Source organism: Salarias fasciatus, chromosome 7, assembly GCF_902148845.1.
Source record: "Salarias fasciatus chromosome 7, fSalaFa1.1, whole genome shotgun sequence".
NCBI classification, from domain to species: domain Eukaryota; kingdom Metazoa; phylum Chordata; class Actinopteri; order Blenniiformes; family Blenniidae; genus Salarias; species Salarias fasciatus.
This window is the reverse complement of record NC_043751.1, coordinates 32874018-32899998: the sequence shown is the minus strand read 5'-3', so window position 1 is coordinate 32899998 and position 25981 is coordinate 32874018. Positions and strand designations below refer to the sequence as shown.

The window sequence follows — 25981 nt, the reverse complement described above, 5'->3', positions numbered from 1 at the left end:
AAACACAATTTAGTTACTGTTTTTAAACATTTCATGTGAATTTTAAATGATGAAAAAGAAAACACTACATGAAAGCATTTTTTTATTTAGGAAGCAGAAGATGTTTAAAAAATGTTGTTTTCACAATAATGTCCAGACTTTAATATGTCAGTTAATTTTGTATAAATTCTGAGTATAAAAGCAGTAAGATGTCCTTTTCAGCTTTCTGTTGAGTTTGATGCGCAGAGAAAGAGAGTGTCTAAACCTACAGCAGCTTCTCTTGAAAATGGTCCAGGATTTCCTCAAAGCAGTGTTCAATAGAAAAGTCTGAATCAAACCTGAAGAGCTGAAAGTGTTTCAGCCTCGGTACCTGGATCCGCATGAGGATCCCACCGTCCCTCATTGATCACGTCTCAGTCTGAAGATGCGGTTCTGATTCAGTATCTTGTGTAATATATTGATTTGTGTATATTTGAAGCAGCTTTCTGTTGAGTTTCAGTCATTCCTGTAAATATGGCCTCTTCTCCTCTCCTGCTTCTCTCGTTTCTTTTCTGTTCTCGGTAAGATCAGGCTGCAGAACAGTGTTACTTTTGCCTCACTGCTCCGCTGAGGTCATTTCAGATGCTGGAGATCAAAGTGTTCACCGGTTTTTCTCGAGATACGAGGAGCAGGAAAAGAAAATTCTTGTCAATCTGTGAACTCTTAAAGTCTCTGAGCACTTTCTGATGTTTTGGTTTCGAAGCAGATTCCTTCAGTATATTTCCTTTGATTTGATGTTGAGACCAAACTGTTGTCGTACTTCCTGTTTTTCTTTGTTCTCGTCTGTGTCGTCTCACGTGTGCCTTCAACGTTGCTTCAGACAACATTCAAAAAAGCTATTTCTTCTTTTTTTAGCTCCAGAAAACCTTTTCAGGAGCCGTGATATTTTTGCAGCAGTCCTCAGAACAGAGTCCAGAATACGAGGACTGAATTATTTTAACGCGGGAAATACAGTCTTGGTTCGATCCACAGCCACGAAACAGACTCAAATTCATTCAATTTAAATACGATTGAACAAAAAGTTTTACGTAAAAATACAGCAAATAAGAAAATTCAGCTTTTTAAGATCCGTTTTCTGTATTTAGCCTCAAACCAAAACTCTTCACTGCTTCAGCCTCTCTGAACACTTGATTTCTTTCACACAAAAACTGATGAACTGAAATAAATCTTTCCTGAGACTTGAAGACGTCGGTCCAAATGTACATTTCACTTTAGATTTCTGTTGTCTGTATATTTAAATCCACATGCATTTCTAGTGTCAAAGCTGGCCCCACTTCACGACCTACTTGTGGGTCACAGACCACCAGTTGAGAACCACAGTCTTGCCATATGGTGTCTAAGGCCTCAGTAGTCTGTTTACTCAGCTCACAAAGACAAAAAGCTCAGATTTACTCAGTTGATGAACTTAAGCCAGGATCAGTATCGAGTATTGGAGCCGATATCTGGTTAAAGGTCCGATATCAGGATCATTATCAATACTGAGCTGATAACAGCGAAGCTAAATGCTAAATAGCAAAGATCCTGATGATGGTGATGATGAAAGGCTTGATATATGGTGTGTGTCCATATCAGGGACAGCATTTATAAATCATTGCTTTAGTGTTTAAACAGTGTTTTCTTTATTAACGTTTCAATTTGGTTCAAATTTCGGTTCATTTGATCGATCCTGAGATTTTTCATGCAACTCTAAAGATGTGACGTTTTCTAGCTGAATGTTTTCAGAGTTCAGTTCTATTTTCCTTTTTTTTTTTTTTTACTTTTTGTGTTGGTGTCCGACCGGAGGTGTTTCTGTGAATGTAGGACGTAGCGGATCTCTTCTCCTTCAGAGATCTCATATCATCCAAACTTTGTGCTGCAGATTTTCTCTTTATTTATTTCAGACCTTCCCACGTGTTTTGTTGGTGTAAAATAAATGCTGGACCGGCTTTAATTTTGTAAAGAAAAAGAAACAAATGGGAAAAAAATAAAAAGATTTTATTGAAAAAGAAACAATGTGTGAAATGATTTTTTTTCTGACTTGATTTGAGTCAAAGTGTGAAATTCATTCTAAGAAAATAATCAGATAAAGAGTTTGACAAAATATTGCACAGATTTGTAGAGTTTTGCACAATTTGCATGCACTGATTGTTTCTTTGCAGCTGCTGTGATGTTCAGAATCAAACTGCAGTTAGCTGACGGCAGCAGTTCAGTTGCTTGTTTGTTGTTTCTTCATCCTGAAGGCGGCGTCGTTCACTTCAGTCCAGCTTCAGTGTTTTGTCTGTTTCTCTCCCTGGATCCAGCCGGCGATCAGCTCGGCCTCCTGCTTCCGAGCTCGGACCACCGACTCAGGGTCTTCCTCGTTGGCTCCTCTGGAGAACGCACACACAGGAGGGTCAGAGAGTGTGAGAGCATGTGTGTGCATGTGTGTGTGTTGTGTCCTACCTGAGGTCCAGGTGATGAGCTCCCTCTGGGATGTTGATGGCGATCAGTGATGAGCTCAGCGAGCGACGGACCTGCACAAGAGAGCCAAGCACCTCAGACCCCTTTAGACCACCTCGGACCCGCCCGCTGTGAGTTTGAGTTTGACTTCATGTGCGGTGGAGTCGTGCGCTCACCCCTCCATTGGCCCAAGGGTCCAAGTCCCCGTTAGAGAATGATGTTGCTGGCTGAAGAGAGAGCTGGAACCCCAGAGAGCAGCATGAACAAACATCTGGACACCGTTTGACAGGTCGATTTGAGGAGACCAAATATGAAACATTTCAGGAAGATTTTCTGCATTTAAACCATTTGGAAGACAGACGGTGTTTGTTCTCAGTTTTCATGTTTTCTGCAGAGAAGCCGGAGAAGAAGTGTCCCCCCCCCATAGAGAAAAATAGTTATCTTATCTTATTCTATCAAAATTTCAATAATTCAAGTATACTAAAACATCTGAATTATTATAGAAGATATTTATCTGATTTTAATGCTAGTTTCTGATTTGAATAAAGAATTAGCCAGAGACCCACCGTCCCCCCAGAACTGGAGGCGGAGCCAGCCGGGCCGGGGCGTCACCCCCCTCTCGGAGCAGTAGCGCCGCCGGTCCGCCTGGCTGAAGCTCATCGGGGGAAACATGTCGGTGACGTTGTTGCTCTCAAAGCAGAGCTCCACCTCGGTGCAGGCCTGATGGGAGAACGCCAGTCAGTCCGTCTGTGTGTGTCACTGTGTGTGTGTTTGTGTGTGTCTTACCTGGTAGTCCCAGGCCAGGCTGTTTGGTCCCAGTCCACAGCCGGTGGGGTCGGCACACTCCACGTAGAGGTTGTAGAGATCAAAGCAGCTCAGCGGAGTCGAGGAGTTGTAGACGATGGCTGCAAGAGAGAGAGAGAGAGAGAGAAACATTGTTCTCAGGGAAATTCTTCACAATAAAAGATTCTCCTTTGCACACTGAGGAGGAGCTGCTGTGCAGGGAGGATTTGGCGCCACCTGCTGTTCACTGACTGCAAACAAGCTGGGGCCTCCAGTGTGGAGCCTTGCTACAAGTTCGTACTCGTCCATTGAAGAGGTGGTGTCGGTGCTTCGACGTGACGTAGCCCCCCCCTGCCCCCCGCTGACCCCTGCTTTCAGCTCCTGTGGCTTCTGGCCCACGACCCTCATGTCTGAACCCCCTGATGGAGTTTACCTGCAGTGTCTCTGAGGTTCGCCAAAAGATCCGGACCTCTCAGCATGATGTCACAGCCCACCTGTAAAACACACACACACACACACACACACACACACACACACACACACACACACACACCACACACACACACACACACACACACACACTTCACTAACAGCTAATGCTAACTCCACACTACAGTAACTCTCCATTTCACACTTGAATAATCAACAGAAAATTATTATTTTTTCAAATTTTCAGGTTACTAAAATAAAAGGCACTCTTAGATTAAACGTTGTGTTTGATGGATGCTGAGAGAAGAGAGCATTTCAAGAGGACTTCATCTCTCTGGTACCTTGACGGGTGAGCGGGCATGTTGCCCATGAAGTGCGTGCTGTAGGGGTAATCCAGCATGGCCATGAAGGTGAAGGCGTTCCTCAGCAGGCCGTTCAGCTGGTGGATGTCTCGAGGAGCAGACGGAGGCTGACAGAGAGCGAACGCCGACTGGATCCGTCTGTACTCTGAACACACACGCACACACACACAAATTTAATCAGGTTCTGCTGCAAAATACAGGAAAATCTCACAAAACAAGCTTTGTCTGTTTGCTTCTTCACCCTTAACCTAAACACACACACACACACACACACACACACACACACACACACACACACACACACAGGTTCACCTTGGCGAGCGGCTAAGTCCTGGAGCTGCTGGGGCGGCTCTGACTGCGGCGCTGCACTGAGGACTGACGGCCTCGTAGTCCTGAGACGGAGACATGGAGACAGGTGAGGGACGGGGACGGTCTGGAAGCAGAGCGAGGACGACTGGAACCTGCTCACACGGCCGTCACGTCTCTGAAGAACTGCCGGGGGTCTCCCACCCCCGCGTGGACAGGATGGGGGCGCTGGCCGCCAGCGCTCCGGTCACGATGTTGGGATACTTGAGCCTCATGTAGACGGACACATTCCTCCATAGCTGGTACAGAGAAGGTGAAACCAAGAGGGTTCAGTAAAACAGCTGGTATATGTAGCGGTGGCGGTGAGGTAAACGTACCTGCCCCGAACACGATGACGGGGCAGTTATCGGCCTGCAGCTGCTGCTTGAGCTCAGTGATCATGACGGCGTAGTCGGCCAGGGCCTGTTCCACCGTCAGGAGACCCACCAGAGGACGGCTGAAGGAGTCCTTCCCGAACGGCAGCGAGGCTCCGTAGTACCTCTGGAAGGAGGGGGGGGCACAGACGGTCACTGCACAGGTCAACACAGTCCCTGTCCCTGCAGGTGGACCAGGTCCCTGTCCTCCCTGTCCCTGCAGGTGGACCCAGCCCTGGTCCCCGTCTGAACTGTGTTGAGACTACTGATGCAAAAAGATTGAAAATTTACGTGAATTTTCAAGTGAATTTCCACGAGAAGTTCATCGGGTACATTTTGAAAATATTCATTATGACCAGTAATGTTTTGTCGCTGCATCGTAGAAATGATCGAATTCAACGCCCCTTTGTGAGTTATACCTCAGTAACACCACTTTATTAATATGACACCTCAGGAAGTCATCAAGACGTCCTTCACTTGGTTGAGCTTTCAGCCTGGACTGTGTGGCTCCAGCAGTCTGGTGCTGTGGTCTGGTCCTGGACTGTAGAAATAACCTGTGCATGTGAGTGCAGGGGGCCTGTAAGGGGCGTGGTCTCCACTGCCCTGCAGTGAGCTGTGTGCATGTGATTGACGAATGGCATCGATATTCAACTGTAATGTCATTAAATGTGGTTTTCTTATTCAGGATTTCCCTAAATATTCTCTCCAGCTATATTTACGTTCCCTGTTAAGATCCTAACTTAAACCCTGGTTGAGACGGCGTGTCCTCACGTGTTCAGCGAAGATGACCAGCGCCCCCTGCTGTTCTGCCAGCTCCAGGATGAACCCGGAGTTGAGGGCGAAGTCCGAGATGTCCCCTTCGTTGCCGGTGTAGAAGAAGACGGGCCCAGAGCCGTTCTGCCAGAACTTATCTGCAGGGACCACAGGACGGCACACGGTGAGCCCCTACAGACCTCCGGCTGTCCAGCATGTGGAGGACAAAGACGATTTCACCTGAGATCAGGTAACGCTGACAGAACGTTCCGTTGCCAAAACTGTTGAAGTTGAAATGGTCCAGAGTCTGAGTGAAGAACTTCTCCGTGAACGGCGAGTCTTTCCTCACTTCAGGAGGTTTTCTCCCCTGAAACAAGAACCAATCACCAATCACTCCTTCATGTCCGGCTCTCACGTCGCCTTTAAATAACTCGCTGACATCAGCCCGAAGCTACCGTCTTCACAGTTACTATTTTTTAAGCTGCTGTTTACTGGAGGAGGAGTCATGACACACATTCATGCTGCACTACGTCAGTGATGAACTACAGACGTGTGGTGATGAACACACACCGTGCAGCAGAGCAGGGCCATCTTAATGTCTGGAACGACCAAAGTTTACTCAGTTTGACTCGGTAGACTCTGAAACTTAATCATTTTAATTCTATATTTCATTTTGTGGATGTTGGAAGGATTCACACCATTACTTACTTTAGTTTTGCATTTTATTTGTTGGAATGAAAGAAGTACACACACACACACACACACACAACACACACACACACACCACACCACACACACACACACACACACACCACACACACACACACACGCACGCACGCACACAAATGTATTTTATATGCTGGAATACGCTGAAATGTGATACCAAAGAAAGTTCAAAAGACGGATATGATATCCATATGATGGATGTGCAGATAGAACAAAATTAGGCTGAAAGGTGTGTTGCTTGAAAGTGTATTCATGTTCCATATCATGTTATTGAAAAGTAAAGCAACACATTACTTTTGAAATAAGTAATCGGTAAAGTGACAGGATTACATTACTGGAGAAGTAATCAGTGAGTAATTACTGTTCACAATTGATTTGACCAACACTGGTCATATGACTCCACACACACACACACACACACACACACACACACACACACACACACACACACACACACACACACACACACTTGTGTTGTGGCACTACAGTTAATTGAGGTCAGTCTGATCCAGGAAAGACAAACAGATCGTAAACACCTTCATAAAATCCACATTATTCCCGAATTAATCATAAATATTCGTCTCTCAGAGGACACTATCTAGAACTATTCCTGTTATTTTAATGGGGGAAACTTGAAGAAAATCAAAGTTTAACACAGACTTTCAATGGGTCAAAGAGGAAGAAAGCAGTAATTATTACCTGAAAATGAGCGTCGCAGTCACACGACAAAGCCAACAGCAGCTCTGTAGAAAGCAGAAGCACCGCGGCCGAGAACAACAAGGATTTACAAGAAGAGTCCATAATTTGACCGGAGAACGAGCAGAAAGAAGCAAAGAACGGGCCGAAATTTAAGTTCCTCTGACGGCTCTCCAATGCGCATGCGCAGAGCGCGTGTGTCACATGACCTGTGTTATGATCTGGGACGCATTCAAGGACACCTCGGAAAAATAAATAACGATCATGTGACCAAGGAGGAGGTCAAGCACGGACAACTTAAAATACAAATATAGCAATAAATCAATTTGTAATAAAATCTGAGTGAAACCAAATAAAATTGTTTCATTCATATAATACGAAAGTTACAAACTTCATTAGAAAAGTAAGTAAACAAAAGAACGAAGTCAAAGGATGAGGAAAAACAAAAGTAATTAGCACATAAAATACAAAATATTTTAACATTTAAAAAACTATATTTTTAACCCTGATCTCTTGAAAAGAAATGTGACTGAGTAGAATCATGGGAATTAAATTAAAAATAGAGCAACTATCTATTTGTAATTATAAAAAAATTGTAATTGACACATAATAAAATTATGTCCATTATTAATGAAAAACTGTACAAAGTTACCGAAAAATTTGATTAAAAGTACAATAAACAAAATATTAGAATATCATAAAATGTTCAATATATGAAAGAGTCAAACCCATACATGATATAGACTTGTGATGCATATATTTCAAGCCTTTTATTTTGAAATTTTGATGATGATGACTTACAGAGAACGAAAACTCAAAATTCAGCGTCTCAGACAGTTAGAATATTACATACAAACAATTAAAAATATATATATTAAAGAAATTGTAAGGCTTCTGTTCATCTCTATGCACTTAATGGTTGATCCTCCTTTTCCATAAGTGTGGCGTGGCGTGGAGCCATCAACCTGTGGCAGTGCTCAGGATTCGTGGAAGTCCAGGTTGTTCTGATAGCAGCCTTCAGGTCATCTGCATTGCTGGCTCTGCTGTCTCTCACCTTCCATAGATTCTCCGTGGGCTTGAGGTCAGTCCGGTTTGCTGGCCCATCAAGCTCAGTAACACTGTGGTCATTGAACCAGCTTTTGGTACCTTGGCAGTGAGTCCTGCTGAAATCAGCATCTCCATAAAGCTTGTCAACAGAGGAAAGCATGAAGTGCTCTGAAATGTCCTGGAAGACGCAGCATCGACGGTGGACTTCAGAAAGCACAGTGGAGCCACAGCAGACGACATGGCAGCAAAAATCATCACAGACTGAGAAACTTCGCTCTGGGCTTCAAGCAATATGGATTCTGAGTCTCTCCACTCTTCCTCCAGGCTCTGGGACCTTGATTTCCAAATGACATGCCAAATTTACTTTCATCTGAAAAGAGGACTTTGGCCACATCAATACAGTAATTCATACAAAGGGAAGCCAAACCTAATATTGAGTGCAATGAAATGACACAGTTTTTCATAAGCCTTAAATTTTTATTTAAAATATCTTTTTTAATTGCTTTTATGTAATATTCTAATTTTCTGAGACACTGAATTTAGCGTTTTCATTATCTTATATGGCTTACATCAACATAAAAATTTCATGAAATAAAGGTTTCAAATATTTCACTCATGAGTCTGTATCATATATGGGTTTGACTTTCTGAAATAAGAGACAAAATATTTTGAACATTTTCAAGATATTCCAATTTTGTGAGATATGTGCGTGTGGCGTCCGATCAGATGTGCGATCGGTCGTGCATGTTGTGATGTAAACGCCGCGTCGCGCCGTGCTGTTGTTCCAGAGGGCGTTTCCTCCCAGAGGCTCTCAGAATTCAACCTGTGCAGCAGGTCCAGCAGGTAAGGAGGTCATTTATCATCCCGCCACGCCTCTCTGGGAAGCACGTCGCAGCTTCCCAACTTCCTGCTGTGAAATACGCCTCATAAACCGAGGTCAAAGGTCAGTGTGAGTATTGAGGCATTGGCTAAAGAAACTCTGACGAGGGGAATTCCTGCTCGGCTGGATAATCTTTACAGCAGAGCGTTTTCTGCTCACAGTAATGCTTTTGATGACTGAGAGGAGGGACTGATCCTCTCCAGGTGGAAATGACTCCTACGTGCTGCTTGGCGATCAGCTGAGGAATGTGGACGGGGGACTTCCTGGTGGTGGGTGGAGCCTCCAGAGGGGGCGGGTCAGAGTCAGCAGGCCTGTCAGCTCAGTGAGAAGGACGGCCGGCGCTCAGAGGGACTCACCTGCCGCTCAGGTAAGACGACTGCAGCTGGACACAGTTTGGATTATTAACTCAGCTCAGAGGAACGGGAAGCTTTCTGGGAAAATGATGGAACAATCTAATCACAGATGAGTTTTTAATTTAAGATTTATTTGTTGTGACTGCGACATTTTAGTGTTTATTCCCACCCTCAGGCACCTTTAAAATGGTGCCAGACTGGAGTCTTTGTAGGACGGGCACCTCCAGGTGCTGCAAGAAAAACCAACAATCCCACTTGATCAAGCAGAGATGAGAGAAAGGATAAAGTCAGAGGTGGAGGCTTTCTGTGGGATCAGGTGTGAGAGTGGATCGGCCATCAATCACCTGGTTGCAGGTTTGATTCCATCATGTTTATGTGAGAAAAAGCTTGATTCCCATCACCCATGGTGGTGCATGGATGTTACTGTTAAATCAAAGAAATATTTTACTCATCGGGAAACTTAAAGGTGGTGTTGAGAAATGTTTTGGTTCAAACCTCCGTATCATCTTCAAACTGAAGGCTCAGCAGCAGACGGTGGAGACGGACAGTGAGGACTCTTCACGGTTCGCCGCACTGAAACAGGAGCTCAGATGTTTTTGGTGGAGGCAGTGTGAAGGTGTCAGGAAACATCAGTGCAGGGAGATATTAAGATCAGATTCTGCAACCGGAGATGATCTCACATCTAGAACCGAACCGGATCGTCCAGCATGAAAACCGGGAGTCCACAGGGTTCATCAGAAACTGAAGGAGGATGAGAACCAGCCAGCAGTCCTGATCTGAGCCAACATAAACATCAGCTTGTCAGACTGAAGAAACCTGCAGCTCTTTGGAAACCATTCAACACAATTCATCAGCGCTTTACTGTAGGACTTCCTGTTTTCGAGTGAAAACGCCAAACTTTCATTGTGATCCGGGGCCATTTACATGACAGAGGTGTTCAGAGTCACTGAAATGCAACTTTTTTAAAACGTTTTGACTCTGTTTTTATGGAAATGGGGGAAATGCTGCTCTGACACAAGCTCACCATGGTAGATGAGCCGTAAGAACAATGTTTACCTCCAGAGAGTCATGATCAGGGGATCAAAGTTTTGCTTGAGGACTGTTTGTGGGGGAGATGAGGATCCACCTTGTGATTGATAGATGAATCCTCTAACCAAACCACAGAACTAATCACAGCATTTGGACTTGTCAAAAGCTCTAAGGAGACATGAACGGCGAGGAAAAAGTGCTGTCACCCCTCAAATGTTCTAATCTGTCTCGCATTTAAATCAAAATAAGCAAATATCTCACAGTAGGAGGAAACATTTCTGAAAAACTTTTTTTTTTTTTGCATCAGTTTCATGTTTTCTTGAAGCCTTTTTTCTTGTCTCAGTTGTTGTATATTAAAGCGCTGTCCCGTGTGTCTGCTGCAGCTGCTGCCATGCTCTACACCGAGTTGCTCAAGCTGTGGGACCAGTCGGTCCAGGCCGTGGACGCCAAGGACTGGCAGGGCGCCCTGGCCAAGCTGGACCAGATCTCCGAGCCCACCTCCCGCACGCTCTTCAACGCCGCCTCGGCCCACCTGGCACTGGACAGTTTTATGAGGCCCTGAGGGTCAGTTTACACCCATCCTCCGTCTTATTACCCTGGAGACGTGAAGCTCCGACTGAAAGACGCTTTATCATCCATGAAAACTGACGAGTCATTTTGTGTCCTTCAAAGCAGATTACTTTGTTATAAAAAAAAACCTCTGTAGTGGATTATTCTGAATGTTTTTCATTCATTACTTCATAAGAAAGTGTTTTCAGTAAGAGCTAACATTAAATCCACTCAGAATCGAGATAAATCTGGGTTTGAAGCAGTCGTTTCTGCTCAGAAAGGATGTTTGTTGAGTCATCAGCATGTTTCCAATCTGTCCCGTCTGTGACGTCCAGGCTTTAGACCTCACCATCGCCAAAGATGAACGCCTTGCAGTGGGTTTCTTCCAGAGAGCGGCGGTGATGCAGATTGACAGGTAGGAGGGAAGCACATCAGCATAAACTCATTGCGGGACCTTAAAGACGGAAATATAAAACTTTTCAATTCAATAAGGTCCAAATTTACGTGGACGAACGCACTGACTGAAAGAAATGCTGGGAAACTCAAAGAATGAGAGAACTTCAGCTAAATAACATCCAGATTATAGAGCATCTTCCTCCCACTAACATCCACATTATAGAGCATATTTGTCTAGAGTTTAGCTACTTTTATTTACTGTAACTACTTCATTTGCTCCACTACTTTTTTAATCATAACTCATTTTGAGTATAGCAAAACTTATCATATTTAATCAATTCGGAGTCTAAATTTCACAACATAAAGATGATCCTGGTCCCCTCCATTACCATGATTTAGAATATGGAGACGGTTCCTGAAGAGCCACGTTGGTCTGTGCATGTCTGCCCTCCTGCCTTTCATCCCGTTTAATGGGTGTTATTTTAGCACCACTAGCAGACACACCCTCACACTGCAGAGGGAATGTAGCGCAGCAGGGACGACCAATCTGTGTGGATCAACCTGTAGGGCTGTGTCATACTGATTCAGCTGGAAAACAACACACTCCTGTCACGTCTCCACTCTTACAACGATTCGCAAGAAAACAATCTTCACAGAGTCGCAGTGGGCATGTGCAGCTGCCAGAGTTCATCGTGACATTAATCATGTTATGTGGCACACAATGACACACATTTGTGTACAAATCACTCTGCTATGGTGATGAGCTAAGGGTGTGTGGTGTGTGTAGGTTGGAGGAGGCTCTCACAGACTGCATCTGGGCCCAGAAACACATGAGAGGAAACGCAGTCATTGACTACAAACAGCTGGGACTCAGGTTCAACTCTACAGCTGGCAGGTGTGACACCACACACACACACACACACCCACCCACACACACACACACACACACACCACACACAACCACACACACCACACACCACACCCACCACACAAGACTTTAACAAAGCCTCATTGATGGAGGCTGAAGAAGCAGTTTCACAACGTCACATATTTCTGAGAGTTGAGGGAAAAAAAGCCTCGGCGGTCGGATGATGCACCTGTGCTCGGCAGCCGTCGGCTACCTGACAAAACCTCTATCACACAACTTCTCCATGCTCAGCCTGCAGCGTCTCCCTCTGAAGTCCGGGCGACGCTGCAGGCTGCGTGACAGTACATCAACTCATAATACCAAAGTACTTCTATTTAAATTCAAGAAAACCAACCTCAACAGCTCAAACCTGATTGAAATGCCAGAGAAAGAAATATTCAATAAAATCATTCCAGAAACGGAGTAATCCAACACGAACAGGACTCATGGCATTTAAAGTTCATATAAAGTAGAGCGAGCCATCAGTTTTCTCAGTTTTCAGGTTCAGCCTCAAGCAAATGGAGTTTTTTTCCTCCTGTCTGGAGCGCTGAGGGACAGGCTGGAATAAATAAATGGATTTGGAGTAGCAGAGTGAGATAAAGAGTCTGTGCTGGTTTTCAGTATCTACCTCCTCTGAGAGTTGCTCAGAGCCCACTTTATGTTGCTGTTGGTTCAGCTGCTTCATGTTCCTGGAAGAAACTCTGAACACAGTTTTATTTTTTTTACATGTTAAATGACAAAAGACTTGCAAAAAAGAAGAAAAAAATCATTAATTAAAGGCTTATTGCTCACTTCAAAAGAATGTATGGAAATATAAGTACCGGTAATTAAAATGTTTTTTTAACCCAAATTAAAAAATAGTCTCTGTCTGACACTGATAGATTTTTTTTTTTGTGAAATTTAATCACAAAATCAACATTTTCCCTGGGAAATGGCAAACAAATCTAATAATCTTTGGACCATTTGATTTGTTGTGTAATTGTGGATGTGGCATGAATTGGCAGAGTGTTTATAGGATGAAGCTATGTGGGTTTTGGCGTTTCTTCATGGGCTTGGTTGGATTTTTGTTTGTAGCGTTAATAAGTTTTAAATTCTTATATTTGAACACATCAGCCTATTGATCAGTTATTTCCATTCGGTTTTCACACAGTTAACTTCCTTAAACATGTGCTGACGTTTCCTTGCGTAAACTCTCTCCTTGTCCATTGTTTGTCCCGATAAAGATCAGCCGGCTGGTTGAGTAAGAGGTAAATATGTGCAGAGTTGATGAGGGAAAACTCTTTTCCTTGACCTGTATTTCCTGGAAGGAAGAAACTGATAAAGCGCAGAGATCTGAACCGAGACGACGTGACGCATTTGGTTTTATTATGACACAAGACAAAGACAAGACAGGGAGGTATCTTTAGGTAACTTTCTAAATCTTCCCATAATGCCCTGCAGGAGGAAGTGTTCCGTTTCTCGGTTTGAGAGAAATGTGCAATATAACAATAAAACCGTGACTCTGTGCTGTAATCCTGACTCCTTTCAGATTATCGAGATGTTTCTGCTGAAACTAAAACGGATCAGAATAATCGTTTATCTGGCCCTGGTCTCTGGTTGTTTCAGTCTGCACTCCTTCACAACCGTGTGACTGAACCGTCTCCCTGGTGAAGAGTGTGATGACGGGGAAAGCTGATCGCTCCATCCTGCAGTGTCTCAAACAATGTGCTCGGGGACTTTCTGCTCCCAGGAATTTGATTAAAAAGTGTGAATCTGCCCCATACAGGCAGTTTACCGAGCTGAGGCCCCCAAGGAGGGCAATCAACCGGCAGCGCCAACTCGTTGCCTGGCATGCTAGCTGCATCTCTTTTGGAGCGCTGCTGCGTCTTGAGACGAAAACGGAACAATAACTTTTTCATTGAAACGTGTGAACAAAGCCTAAAGTTGCGATTGTCCTGCAGGTGTTGTACAACGCGGCCGCCGTGTACTGCCGCATGAACCAGTGGGACCAGGCCAACGACATGCTGCTGACCGCCACCCAGGAGCGAGGCGGGGGAGGGGCCGCGGGGGCAACATCGAGGTGGCTCTGGAAAGCGTCGCGGTGAGGACCCGGGTTTGGCTCACTGGCTCAAAATCGTTTCCATCATGTCTTCAGGCTTGATTTTCATTTATGTTTTTTATTTGAGCCAAATAACAGTAAAATGTATAAGGGGGAGGGCCTAATTTAACAGTGATAGTCATTAGAAATTGTAAGCCCACATGCAGCATGCCAGTTTCTACTCATCTGCTTTAAAGATTGTCTTTAACAGGAGAAAATCAAATAAATCAAATATTCAGTGTTGAGGATGCTTGAATACATATGTCATTGGTATTATACAGTTCAGACTTTAACAAAGTGAGCCAAATTCAGCCAATATGATTGAAATACATACAAATTGAATATTTCCAAGGTACCTGACTTTTTCAAGTATGTGTTAAAAAAAAGCAACAACTTCAATCTCATTTAATTGTGATAGAATCTGTTGTGTATTTGATTGGATTGAACAAATCTCTCCTTGAATTTAATTCTATCTATATTACAGCACTGTTCAGAGCATCACTTCCACTGTATGAGAAGGAGCTCAGAGATTTAAGTGTTTGCAGCTTTTCTAGAGATACATAAAGCACAATAAACAATAAGGCTGACTCGGAAGTAAAGTAAAAAATGTGAAACATGACTGAAGGAAGCCCAGACTGGAGTGAGCTTCCCGCAACATGTGGTCAGGAAGTCATGAAGGTGTTAAACACGAGTCTTTCTCCAGAGGAAGGAGATCCTGGAGCCCCTGGTGGTGCCGGAAGGTGTGGTGTTTCGGCCCAGTAAGCAGCACATGGAGCAGCTGCAGCAGAGAGACTTCCTGGGGAAAGCAAAGGTACGAAAACAGTTGCGAACCAATCTCTTCCTCTCATTCCAATTCATTTACTCAAGTTGGCACTTTAGGTATCATAGTTCAGTCCAAGTGTTCGCCTCAATGATTACTATTTCAATAAACTCCTGTTCACAGGAGAACCCTGAACAAACTCAACGTCAACGATGTCCAACTGGAAGAGCATTATCCTGTGTCCATAGCAGCAATGATTCGCATGATCGTCTTTAAAATAAGTTTCTCTTTCTAAGAACTGTTTGCCTGTTGGTCATGTTTAATGATTTTCTTGCTGCTTCTAGTTCTATTCACAGTCTCATCCAGAGGTCGAAAACTTGCTGCTCTTCTCAAAATTACCCCAAATAAGCATTTTATCCATTTTTCAGCTTGTTTACACGCCAGTCATTTTCAGTGGGACTCAACTCGTAGCTAGAAAGGGTTCTAAAAAAATATTAGCCTCTGCAACTAACACTAGCCTCTGGTGAAGGAACATCAAGCCGGACGACGGGTTCTCTGAGCTGAGCGTGACCGTAAAGATGTTGACGCTTCCTGGACTCTCTCCCTTCATGTTGCTCATCTTGTGGCGCTCTGCTGCTGCAGGTCATCACCTCCCTGATTCCAACGACGACTTTGGCGGCTTCGAGCCTCTCAGGATGCAGGTGAGTGCGGTTCTGGACTCTGCTGGTCTGTGGTGGACTGTAGTGGTCTCTGCTGGTCTGATACTCTCTCTGCCCCCCTAAACAGAAACCTGGTTTCTACGAGCCCCAGACGGACGGAGCCGGAGCCCAGTGAGTATGGAGTCCAGAAGCGAGCTGGCGTGTTCGTGTTGCGTTCACGTGTGAGTGACTCTGCCTCCTCCAACCAGGGACTCTCGGTACATGCGGGTGCGGGGCCCCTACATGGCCCGGGGCCCCGGCCAGATCACGGTGCCCGGCGGGGGCATGGTGTTCCTGTTCGGGGAGGAGGACCGAGACGGGATGGTGACGGTCATATACGATGGACAGGTAAGGGGACGTCTGGGTGTTAAACATGAGGCGTGTGGGCCAAAACTGGGCCGCAGGGGTTTCTGAGTCTGTGTTAGCATTAATGCTAGTGGCTATATATGACATTAACCTTATTGTTAGCGATGTAGCATGAGCACCAAGTGAGTTTTGACAAAATGCCAAAACCACAGGCGTTTGCCACCATGAATTTATGAGTTTGGACACCTGATTTCTAGAGATTCGCTTCCGCTGGCTCGACTCTGTAAAAAGAGCAATACATGTGAACAGTTTTCGACTGCATTTGTATTTTTCTTCATACCAAAACCAGGTGAGGTTGGAGACAGAATGCAGAACACTACCTATTGAATTACCAGGTATTTCAAATTGAAAACATTTAACCTGAAGACTGTAGCTTTGAGACACAACCCGAGCAGAGCTGCTGTTTGTGAGCAGTTGTACTTTAACTACTTTAAAGTAACTTTACAAAGTGAAAATCAAATCCTCCATGTCCCATGTGTCTGGTTCTTCTGACTGCAGCGAGGACTCCTCCCTGTTTCCATGCTCGAGCCTGCAGACATGAAGACGCCCAAAAGCAAGAAGGACAAAGTAAGGCCTTGTTTACACCACCCTGGTTCAGATGAAATTTTTTTTTTTTGTTTGTTTGTTTTTTTTTTCATTTCCATAAAGGTTTGTGTTTGAACAGCGATATTTTAAAAGTGTCAGTTTACACAGAAGCACTGAGGAAGGTGGAGTTAGCATGCCAGGCCACAAGACGGCGCCGTTGGTCTGTTTTAGTAATGAAACCACACACACACACCACACACACACACACACCACACCACACACACACACACAGTGTGACCCAGGAACCTGCAGCTCTTCAGCACATCTCTATTGTCTCCCCGACAGCTTCAGAAAATTCTGTAAATAAGCATATTGATTCCATTTTTTATTTCATGTGCAAACCACACTGTTATTCTCAAATGGTCTTATCTCCTGGCTGAAAACGAAAGAAGGCAAAATGGCGAAAAACAGCTGAAATTGAAGGAAATATTTATGAATGGCTGAAATACAGTGGTATGAAAAAGTATCTGAACCTTTTGGAAGTTCTAATTTCTGCATAAAATCACCATCATGATCTGATCTTTGTCAAAATCACACACATGAAAAAACAGTGTCTGCTTTAACTAAAACCACACAAACATTAATGGGCAGCTTTTAGCTCGTCCAGGGAACATTTTACCCTTAAAACGAGCAGATGAGTGAAGTTTGAGCGCTGCGTCTGTTCACGTCATCCTTGGTTATAACGTCGCTTCAATAGACACTTCAGATTCATTAAGACAAAACAAAAATCCTCGTCTGTCTTTGTCTCCTCCTCCTTGTCCACAGAGAGTTCCCAGTGGGATCCCCCTCCCTCCGGGCTGCAGCCCCCGGCCCGTCCCACACTCAGCACAGCCCTGCAGCTCCTCCCCGGGGTAAGAACATGGATGGTGCCTGGAGAGACGTGAAGCTCTCCTCCTTCCTCCTCCTCCGCCCCCTCCTCTTCCTCGCCTCCTCCTCCATTAAAGCCCATCAGGCCTCCTCCAGCCGTGGCTCCATCCTCCCAGATGTCGGCCTCTGATTTTTTCCTCCTGCAGTTGATTGTGAGGCTGAGCTGCTCTGAAAGGAAAAGCTGTGTGAAGTGTGGAGCTTCCACTTTCCTCCTGACTGCTGGAACACCAGCCCGGATTGTTAGAAGAACAGAGAAAATTTCACGCTGTCAAGTCCGGGAGAGCTTTTTTTTGTGTTGCAGCAAAAATGCCTCAAAGTAACAAAGTGTGGTGCAGAAGCTGATCCTATATGTACATTTGGTTTTAGCCCAAACAAATGTTTTAGATAAGGCCACTGAGTGAGTTTCTGGAGGAAGATGCTCTGTAATCTGTGAACTGTCCTCCATGTCAGATGCTCCCATATTGTAAAAGATACATGAGATTTCAGTCCTGTCTTCTCACATCTCCACTTATTGATATAAAGGGCAAATTGAACATCGTTTTGGGTTTTTTTAACCTATAAGGTCAGTTTAAGTGATTTTGGTTTTTTGACTTTTTTTTTTTTCTCATTTTTTGTGGACTACAATAGCTTATGTCTTTGTAATTTTAGTGATTACTTTGCAAGTTACTTGAGTGATTCTGTCTTAATTTGCGTGGAGCTGGATTATTCTGCTGATGCTGTGACACATGAGCTGAGTCAGAGGGAGGATGCTCCTATAACACTGGAACATTTCAGCTTTTCTCTGTTCCTGGGTTGAAAGATTTTTTTTTCCCGGATCCTTGTGCAGAAACACGATCCAGGGCCTTTCATATGTTCACCATGGTCTTTCCACCCAGGATCAGACTGTTACGTTGTGTGATCAGGTCTGCAGTAGTCTCCTCTGGTCCTCCTGGAGCTTCTGTCTAACCTGTCATCCCTCGCACCGCAGACACCCCCCCTCCGTCCTACAACGCCGCCACACACACCCCCGCCGGCAGCCGCAGAGCCGCCCAGGTACACGGCCAACGCAGCCAGCCAGCAGGTAACACACACACACACACACACACACACAGTCTAAATATAGAAATACTGTGAAGAAACTGCTTTGTAACCGAACAGGGAAAGCTGACGTGTCCCGATTAAGTCACGGCGACGCTCTCGGGAAGACGAGGCAGTCGACTTAAGGACAGAAATATTCACGTGTTCCTCCATGACCTGAAAACTTCCTTCTTCCGAGGAGAAACACACGGACCTGCTCCACAGGAGGAATCAGACACATCCTGTATCTCATGAGTGTGTGAAAGGCAGCTGTTGACGTCTGTGTGTGTCTGTGTGTGTCTGGTGTGTCTGTGTGTGTCTGTGTGTGTCTGTGTGTGTCTGTGTGTGTCTGTGCGTGTGCGCAGCGGAAGATGACTCGGCTCAGGGGGCCGAGGCGGGATCAGTGGTGGTGAAGGTGCACTACACCTACACCGTGGCCCTGTCCGTCCCTCTGGACACCACCTACCAGCAGCTCAGGGAGCAGATCGCCCACAAACTGGGACAGCAGGCCAGCCAGATCCGCCTCAGGTACACACACACACACACACCCACACACACACACACACACACACGTGTAAAGACAATAATCTCATGTTATTGATTTCATCTATCATGCCTCGAGATTGTCTCTAACTTCTTTCACAGTGAGAAAAAACCCTGAAACACAGAAAATGAAACAAAAATCAGGTCGTTTGAAACCAAATCAAATAATGAAAGCAAAGCAAATACATTTCAAAATAAGGTAGTTTTTAAAAACTTTAAAGTGAATGGAAATGTAAAAAAAAAAAAAATTACTATTCAAGAAAATATTCAGCAAAATGTGAATGTATTTAGAGAAAAAAAAACTAGGCATGTATTTGAAATAGTGTAAAAACTGAAATGATTTAAAAAAATTACAGAAAATCTTCACAAACTCTCCAATAGTGTAATTATTTGATGAATGAAATTGTTTGAAAACTCTACTAATATAAGTAGGTCTGATATAATTCATACACTATAGTCTGTTGCATGTATTATGTAAATAAATTAAAGCAAAAAAAAAAACTTCTTTAAAAATCAAAAGTAATCACATGAAGTGATTATATGTGAAATGAACTGGAACTCTAGAATTCACCAATAAGAACGATGAGGAAAAGGTTTGAGAAAACCAAAATCACCAAATTACATGAATGAGAAAATACCACTAATAAAACATAATTCAAGAAATTAACTTTTTTTTTCCAGAACTTACACCATATTTCTAGATGTGACACAAAAGTAAATATCTCAAAGTGCGTTAATATGAAATTAATCCCAATAATGCATCCAACACAAAATTACAAAATCAAATGAGTTTGCACTTAGTAAATTAAATATTTTAAACACCAACTGAAAAAAATGCAGTGGGTTTAAATTTTTCAAAAAATTTTAGAAAATAGTTTGAATTTGAACTCCTAAAAGATTACTTTATTTTATTTTATTTTATTTTTTTAAGTTTTGAAATCTTTTGAGTTTCCTGTGAGTGAGGAAGACCCTGAGGCAGTTTCTGGTCCAGATCAGATCTCTAACAGAGAATCAGTCTAACGAGTCCTCGTCCCCCACCTCCCCCTCAGACACAAGCAGCATGGCTCCCGGGTGCTGACCCCCCTGGGCGAGGATGCGGCGGCCGGCGGCACCGTGCAGGAGGTGTCGGAGGCGGGCCGAGCCACCCTGTGGTGCCAGGTGAGAACCACAAGGACTGAATCAACGTGAAGACACTGAGAGCCGTTTACACAACAGCAGTTTCTAATTGAAACACAAAGCTTCTGTAGCATTGGTCCTGGTCCCAGTCCAGATTCTCCTGGACCTTTTGCTCGCACTGTGGTTTTATTCCAAAAATAACCAACGGCTCCTACTAGTGGCGTAACCTGTGAACTACAGCTTTTTCAGTATGTCTGCGGTTTCCCTGGAATTTTTTCTTAAACAGAATTTATTGTTGTATCATAGTAACTTGAGACATGCTGTCATGATTTCATTAATGTATTGTTAATATAACTGTAAATATATCAAATTTGTTAGAATAATGTGACACTGATTGTGACTCATGAATAATTTGAACTACATGTCACCTTTCAAGTCAACAATAGTAAATCATAAAATCCATTTTTAGGCAAAAAAAGTTTAAATAACATAAATATTACCTGAGAGCTAAGAGGAATGAATGTGAATAAAATGGAATTGTGTGGTTCCAGACCGAGGACCCCCTGCTGAACCGGACCATCCTCTACCAGATGGTGGCGCTGTATGACTACGTGGCTCAAGGGCCGGAGGACCTGGAGTTCAGCGAGGGCCAGACCATTGACATCCTGGGAGAAGGTCAGCGTGGGAGGGGTTAATGGCTCATGCTTCTTTTCCTCCTCTCCTCCTCCTCCTCTTCATCATGCTTTCCTCCCTCCAGTGAATGAGGAGTGGTTGGAGGGTCACTGTGCCGGAAACATCGGGATCTTTCCGAGCTGCTTCGCCTACCGAGAGAACGACGACATCAAGCCCGCAGACACCTGCAGCCTGTCCTCGCTGCAGAACGACACCGCCCTCTGAGACTGCCAGGGGCTGACCTTTAACCTCTGACCTTTAAAAACAGGGCTCCAGACCTTGACCAGAGTTAGATTTATATAACTAAATTAAATTAATTTAAATAGTTGAAATTCAGTTCAATCCCAGTTTAGGAAAAAATGCACTGCTAGATTAAATGAGAGAATAATGACATTAATTTTATTCAAATTAAGTCAAATAACATCAAATGAAAGAAAAAAATGTAACCAAACAAAGTTAATGTTACATAAAAACTAAAATCATTAAGAAATTAACAGTCAAAGAAAATCTTTTTCTTCGCAGTAAAAATGTTTTAATGTAAAGTGTCAATTTAATCAAATTATTTCTGTTCCAGTTTACTGAAATAAAAGAAATTACTTTCTTTGAAGTTGAATGTAACTAAATTACAATAAACCAAACAAATTATGCATTTAAAAAAACTTGAATATTTATCACACACAATCAATCCAAATGAAAAATAACGAAGTAAAATGAAAACAAATGAATGTAAAACCATAAATGAAGTGAACAATCAAATGTAAAATCAAGCTGTAAAGGTGATTCTAAATGAAAGCTAAGCGTAATCTGTGAAGGATTGCTTCTCGTCCAGATTTGTCTGTCGTCGGAACAAACATCATGTGGATGAGAAGCCGAGAGGAAGCAGAAGTTCTCCCACCTGCAGCTCGTTCATAATCTGTGATCCTCAACTCAACCTTTGTATTAAAGCTGAACTCTACACTCCTGTTTCTACATGTGATACCATGACTTATATCTTCAAGAGTTTTTAAACATTTATTGAACTTTTTTCATTTTTCTACAGTTTTTCTGTGTGAAATATGCTGATGTGTTTTTATATTATATTAAAGACTGTGTGATTGAAAGTGACCAAAATGGAAATTTGTTTCACTACTTACTTACTACTTAGTGCTCCTGCGTTGGGCTGGCGTCCCGTCCCGTTGCGTAGAGCCGACCAGAGAAACCAGGTTTTTCCAGTACAGGCGATCTGGTGCCAGCAGGTCTGCGTCCTTCACGGTTACTCCGTGTTGTCGGAGGTCGTCTGCATTAATGTCAAGCCATCGAGTGCGGGGCTTGCCTCGTGGTCGTCTCCAGCCTGTGGCCTTTGGTTCAAACTTCAGGATGGCTTTTGTCGGGTGGTCAAGGGGGACGGAGAACATGGCCGAACCAGCGGATGCGGCGTTGTGCAGCCAGGCAGGAGGCTCTGGGCTGGTTTGTGCGGGCTCTAAGCGCTTTGTTGGATATTCGCTGTGGTCTCGATGGTTCTGAGAGCCCTGCTGTCAAAGCCATCTATTCTTGTGGCCAGGGTCTTATTTAGGGGCCATGTTTCAGAGCCATATCATGCCATGTCGATGGAGAAAGCGAGCAGATAGCAATCTGTCGCTCACGGGTGTCCAGCTGATGAGAGATTTACGGAGGGCATTTGGGAAGGCAAGGGCCACGCCATAGAGGCCCGTCCGCTTCTCCGGGCCACTGTAGATGTAACAGTGGTCGCCGGCTGTTGTTTCACCACTTCCCTGCCATCTGACTTCACAGTCCTGCCAGTGTGATGTTATAGCGGCAGAGCTCTCGGGACAACAGGGTAGTGGCTCCTGGGCGAAGGAGGGTCTGGATGTTCCAGGTGGCGATACGGGTCCTGAGACGAAGGTTGATCCGTACTCGTTGGTCAGGGCAGGCTGGGGTCTGTTACCGTGTTGGGCAGTCCGGCTTCTTTTTCTGGTCAGTGTCATAACAAAATGGTTTCTCCTGGGTGGGTTGTTAGTCCTCCGCAGGATAGTCGCTTGGTGGGGCTGCCACCTCGCAGTGTACCGACACACTGGGGTCTTTGTTTGTCAGGAACCTACCTGGAGACCGTCCCGCCAAGGGTGACCCTGCCAGAAGCGAGCTCCAGACGGTATCGCTCTCCAGGATCACTGGAACACGCAAGCCCCCTCGCCACATCAAGGCCAAGACCCAGAGGGGGTATTTGTTTCAAGTGAATTCTATTTTTTCCACTGCTTGGAAAAATACTTTCAGTTCTAACACCCACATTATAGAGCATCTTCCTCCACGAACATCTAATTATATAACTAAAGAGGCCAACTGTTGATTCAACAACGGCGCTCAGACTGAAATCGCGAGTTTTTGACAACAGTTGTCAAAGTGGAAGTCTTTTAAAGAACTGTTTTCAGTGCCTTTTATGTGTTTCAAAAGTTGCCGTATGAACACAAAACGTTTCTGAAGAGAGTGGAAACGATGCGTTTTCACTAGTAGAGTTGTGTAGACGGGACAGGAATCCCCTGATGGACCTCCTGTTCTTCACTCACTGCCTGCAGCTGTGTGATGGCTTTAGAAGAATTTACTCCTAAACTCTACTGCTGCTCCTTCCCGGAGGCCGCCAGAGTGATCAGAACCACCTCCCAACACTTCACTGCGTTTTTAGAAATTGGAAATTCAGCTGCATAAATCTGACCTAATCAGATGTCCTGAGAATTGTCTGAATCAATTCAGCAGTGAAGCCATTAAATAAATCATAACTCAGAGTAAAGCTTCATGATTTGGTTTCCTGAGAGGCGGAGGTCTGCAGGATGAGACAGGTTCTTCTTTTGGGAGAGATGAACAGTGTTGACTGACACCAAACCAGCTGAGCTGTTGAATGGATCTGGAGGGAAAGAGGCTTTGGGGGTTGGACAGGTGTTGGATGGGAACAGCTGGGTTCATGTACAGAACATCTGCAGAGAGAACCACTGATTCACTCTCGGATGAGGTTACTGACTCGCCCCTGCTGAAGCTTTCAGCCTCTCTCACACACACACACACACACACACACACACACCCACACACACACACACACACACACACACACACAAATGCAGCCTGAGAGGCATCAATCTCAGAGTGTCCGCTGTCCATGGTGCTGAAAACTTAGATTAAAAACTCACTGGCTAAATCTGTACCATCTTTGATACATCTTAAATATAAATGAACACAGCTGGTCTAAAAATACACAATCTATTCAGATAGATATAGACACGGCTATCTATATTTTTTGGAATTCACGTATTAGAAAATAAATAGACTCAGCGGTCTCTTATAGCTGAGAGCAACAGCGGTTGGGAGAGTGGAGAATGTGCCTGAAGCTTCATGTGTGCCGTTCTGTTTAAACTAGCTAGCTTAGCAGCTTAGCAAGCAGGGGTTGTTTGCTCATGTGATCAGGGTGATTACCGTAATACCCGCAAAATAGGCGCATCGAATTATAAGGCGCTCTGTTGGATTTTGAGAAAATTACAGGCTTTTACGTGCGCCTTATAGTGCGTAAAATACGGTACATCCCGTCTACATTTATTGTTTTCTGTTGGTCATCCAGGCATAATTATTCATTTTGATGTGTTTACAAAGAGCTGTATATTTTGTTTAAGACAGATGTGAGAGACAAAGTTGACTGTTTATTTTCATTTTTGTGAATCTAATTTGATATTGTGTGTGTTCATAGTTTTCACAGTGCTCCACAAAATGACATTTCTTCTGTGAGGAATAAACCATGTGTGGCTGTAGCGGAGCCAGAGTGGGGGCAAGGGGGCGGTGGCCCCAGGGCCCACAAGGTCATACGGCCCGTTTCATGTGATGTTTCACATTTACTCGTAAATAAATTATTATAATAAAATGTGCAGTGTGTGAGAGAAGGTATACGTATGATTGTGGGCTCCAATTTGCCAATTCTTACATTACGACTGTCCATGAATGCATCAGAGCTGTAAGCAGCGCTGATTGGCTGTGTGGCATGAACAAGTTTTTCTTTTTGCACTTCTGAACTCTTTGGAGGGAAGTTAAACAGTATGCTAAACACTATGCTAGCTGCTAGCGGTACTACCCAAAACCTCACATCGGAGCCACTGGTGAGTCAGTGAAACCTTCAAAAACATTATCTTTATCAGAATGCTGTGGTCTGAAACACCTGACTATTTGAATGTGCCTTGTGTTGCTCTCAGCTATAAGAGACCGCCAAGTCTTTTTTTTAACATACAGTACGTGAATTCCAAAAGATAATGTGTCTATATCGATCTGAATAGATTGTGTAATTTTTGACCAGCTGTGTTCATTTTATTTTAAGCTGTATCAAAGATGGTGCAGATTTAGCCCGTGAGTTTCTGTTTGAGTTTTCAGCACCATGGACAGCGGACGCTCTCAGATTGACAGCTGTCACTCAGGCTGCATTTGTGTGTGGTGTGTGTGCATATGTGTATTTGTTCTTCAGAGCAAGTTTGTGAACTGGTTTGTGACTTTATTCTGCTTTCTGAGGCATAGAGGTTTGCTTGGCTCAATAAAAGTGAGCATTAGTGTGTTGTTTGATGGTAGCATGAGGGATTGTTTGAATGGTAAAATTACTATCATATAAGGGCCCATCGAGAATGCTCCGCCCCCTCTGTACTGAGACCCACACTCCGCCTCTGATGTGTGGACATCAGTACGAAGCAGAGGCGTAATTTACATAGGGTTGGTGGGTTATGAAAACCCACGGGCCCTCTTGTGGTGAAATCCACTGCCGAGGATTTTTGTTTGTTTGTTTGTTTGTTCAAATCCGAGGCGGAATGAGCGCAGCAGCTGCCTTTTCTCCGGCCAGAGGCGCCGCTACACATAGGGCCCGGAGCTCTTCATCTGTTATAAGCTGGTAAAACTTTTTTTTTTCTCTTTACTGTGACCGTGTTGAGAAGCAGAAAGAGGGACATGCATGAAGCCAGTGTGACATGTTTAATCTCTAATCTGTAATCTCATTCTCTGTGTCCTCCTTCTGGATTAACTTCGTTTAAAACTCCCCCACTGATCCTCCTGAAAGGACAAACTGAGGCTGAGACTAGAGAGCGAGGCGTGGAGACTGAGAGAAATGGAGGAGGGAAGATCAAGTCTATGATATTATTTCATTATAATTTAATGAACGATTAAAAGCAGAAATAAATACATTTCG

The 25981-nt window shown here is 44.1% G+C and overlaps 1 protein-coding gene and 2 pseudogenes across 2 annotated transcripts; 2 read left to right on the top strand and 1 right to left on the bottom strand.

Moving 5' to 3' along the window:
• Positions 1–1971: 1971 nt before the first annotated feature.
• Positions 1972–7074, bottom strand: LOC115391736 (dipeptidyl peptidase 2-like; annotated as a pseudogene).
• Positions 7075–9136: 2062 nt separating this feature from the next.
• Positions 9137–11132, top strand: LOC115391910 (neutrophil cytosol factor 2-like). Of its 2 annotated transcripts, XM_030096333.1 has the most exons (3): positions 9362–9538; positions 10597–10777; positions 11098–11132. In XM_030096333.1, the coding sequence occupies exons 1-2, from the start codon at positions 9454–9456 to the stop codon at positions 10773–10775; spliced, it is 264 nt and encodes an 87-aa protein (XP_029952193.1). In that variant the 5' UTR covers positions 9362–9453; the 3' UTR covers positions 10776–10777; positions 11098–11132. The 2 variants fall into 2 exon arrangements, 1 of the variants encoding a protein (XP_029952193.1); XR_003931795.1 differs by lacking the exons at positions 9362–9538; positions 11098–11132 and adding an exon at positions 9137–9198 and having other exon boundaries at positions 10597–10786.
• Positions 11065–21549, top strand: LOC115392395 (NADPH oxidase activator 1-like; annotated as a pseudogene).
• Positions 21550–25981: the final 4432 nt, after the last annotated feature.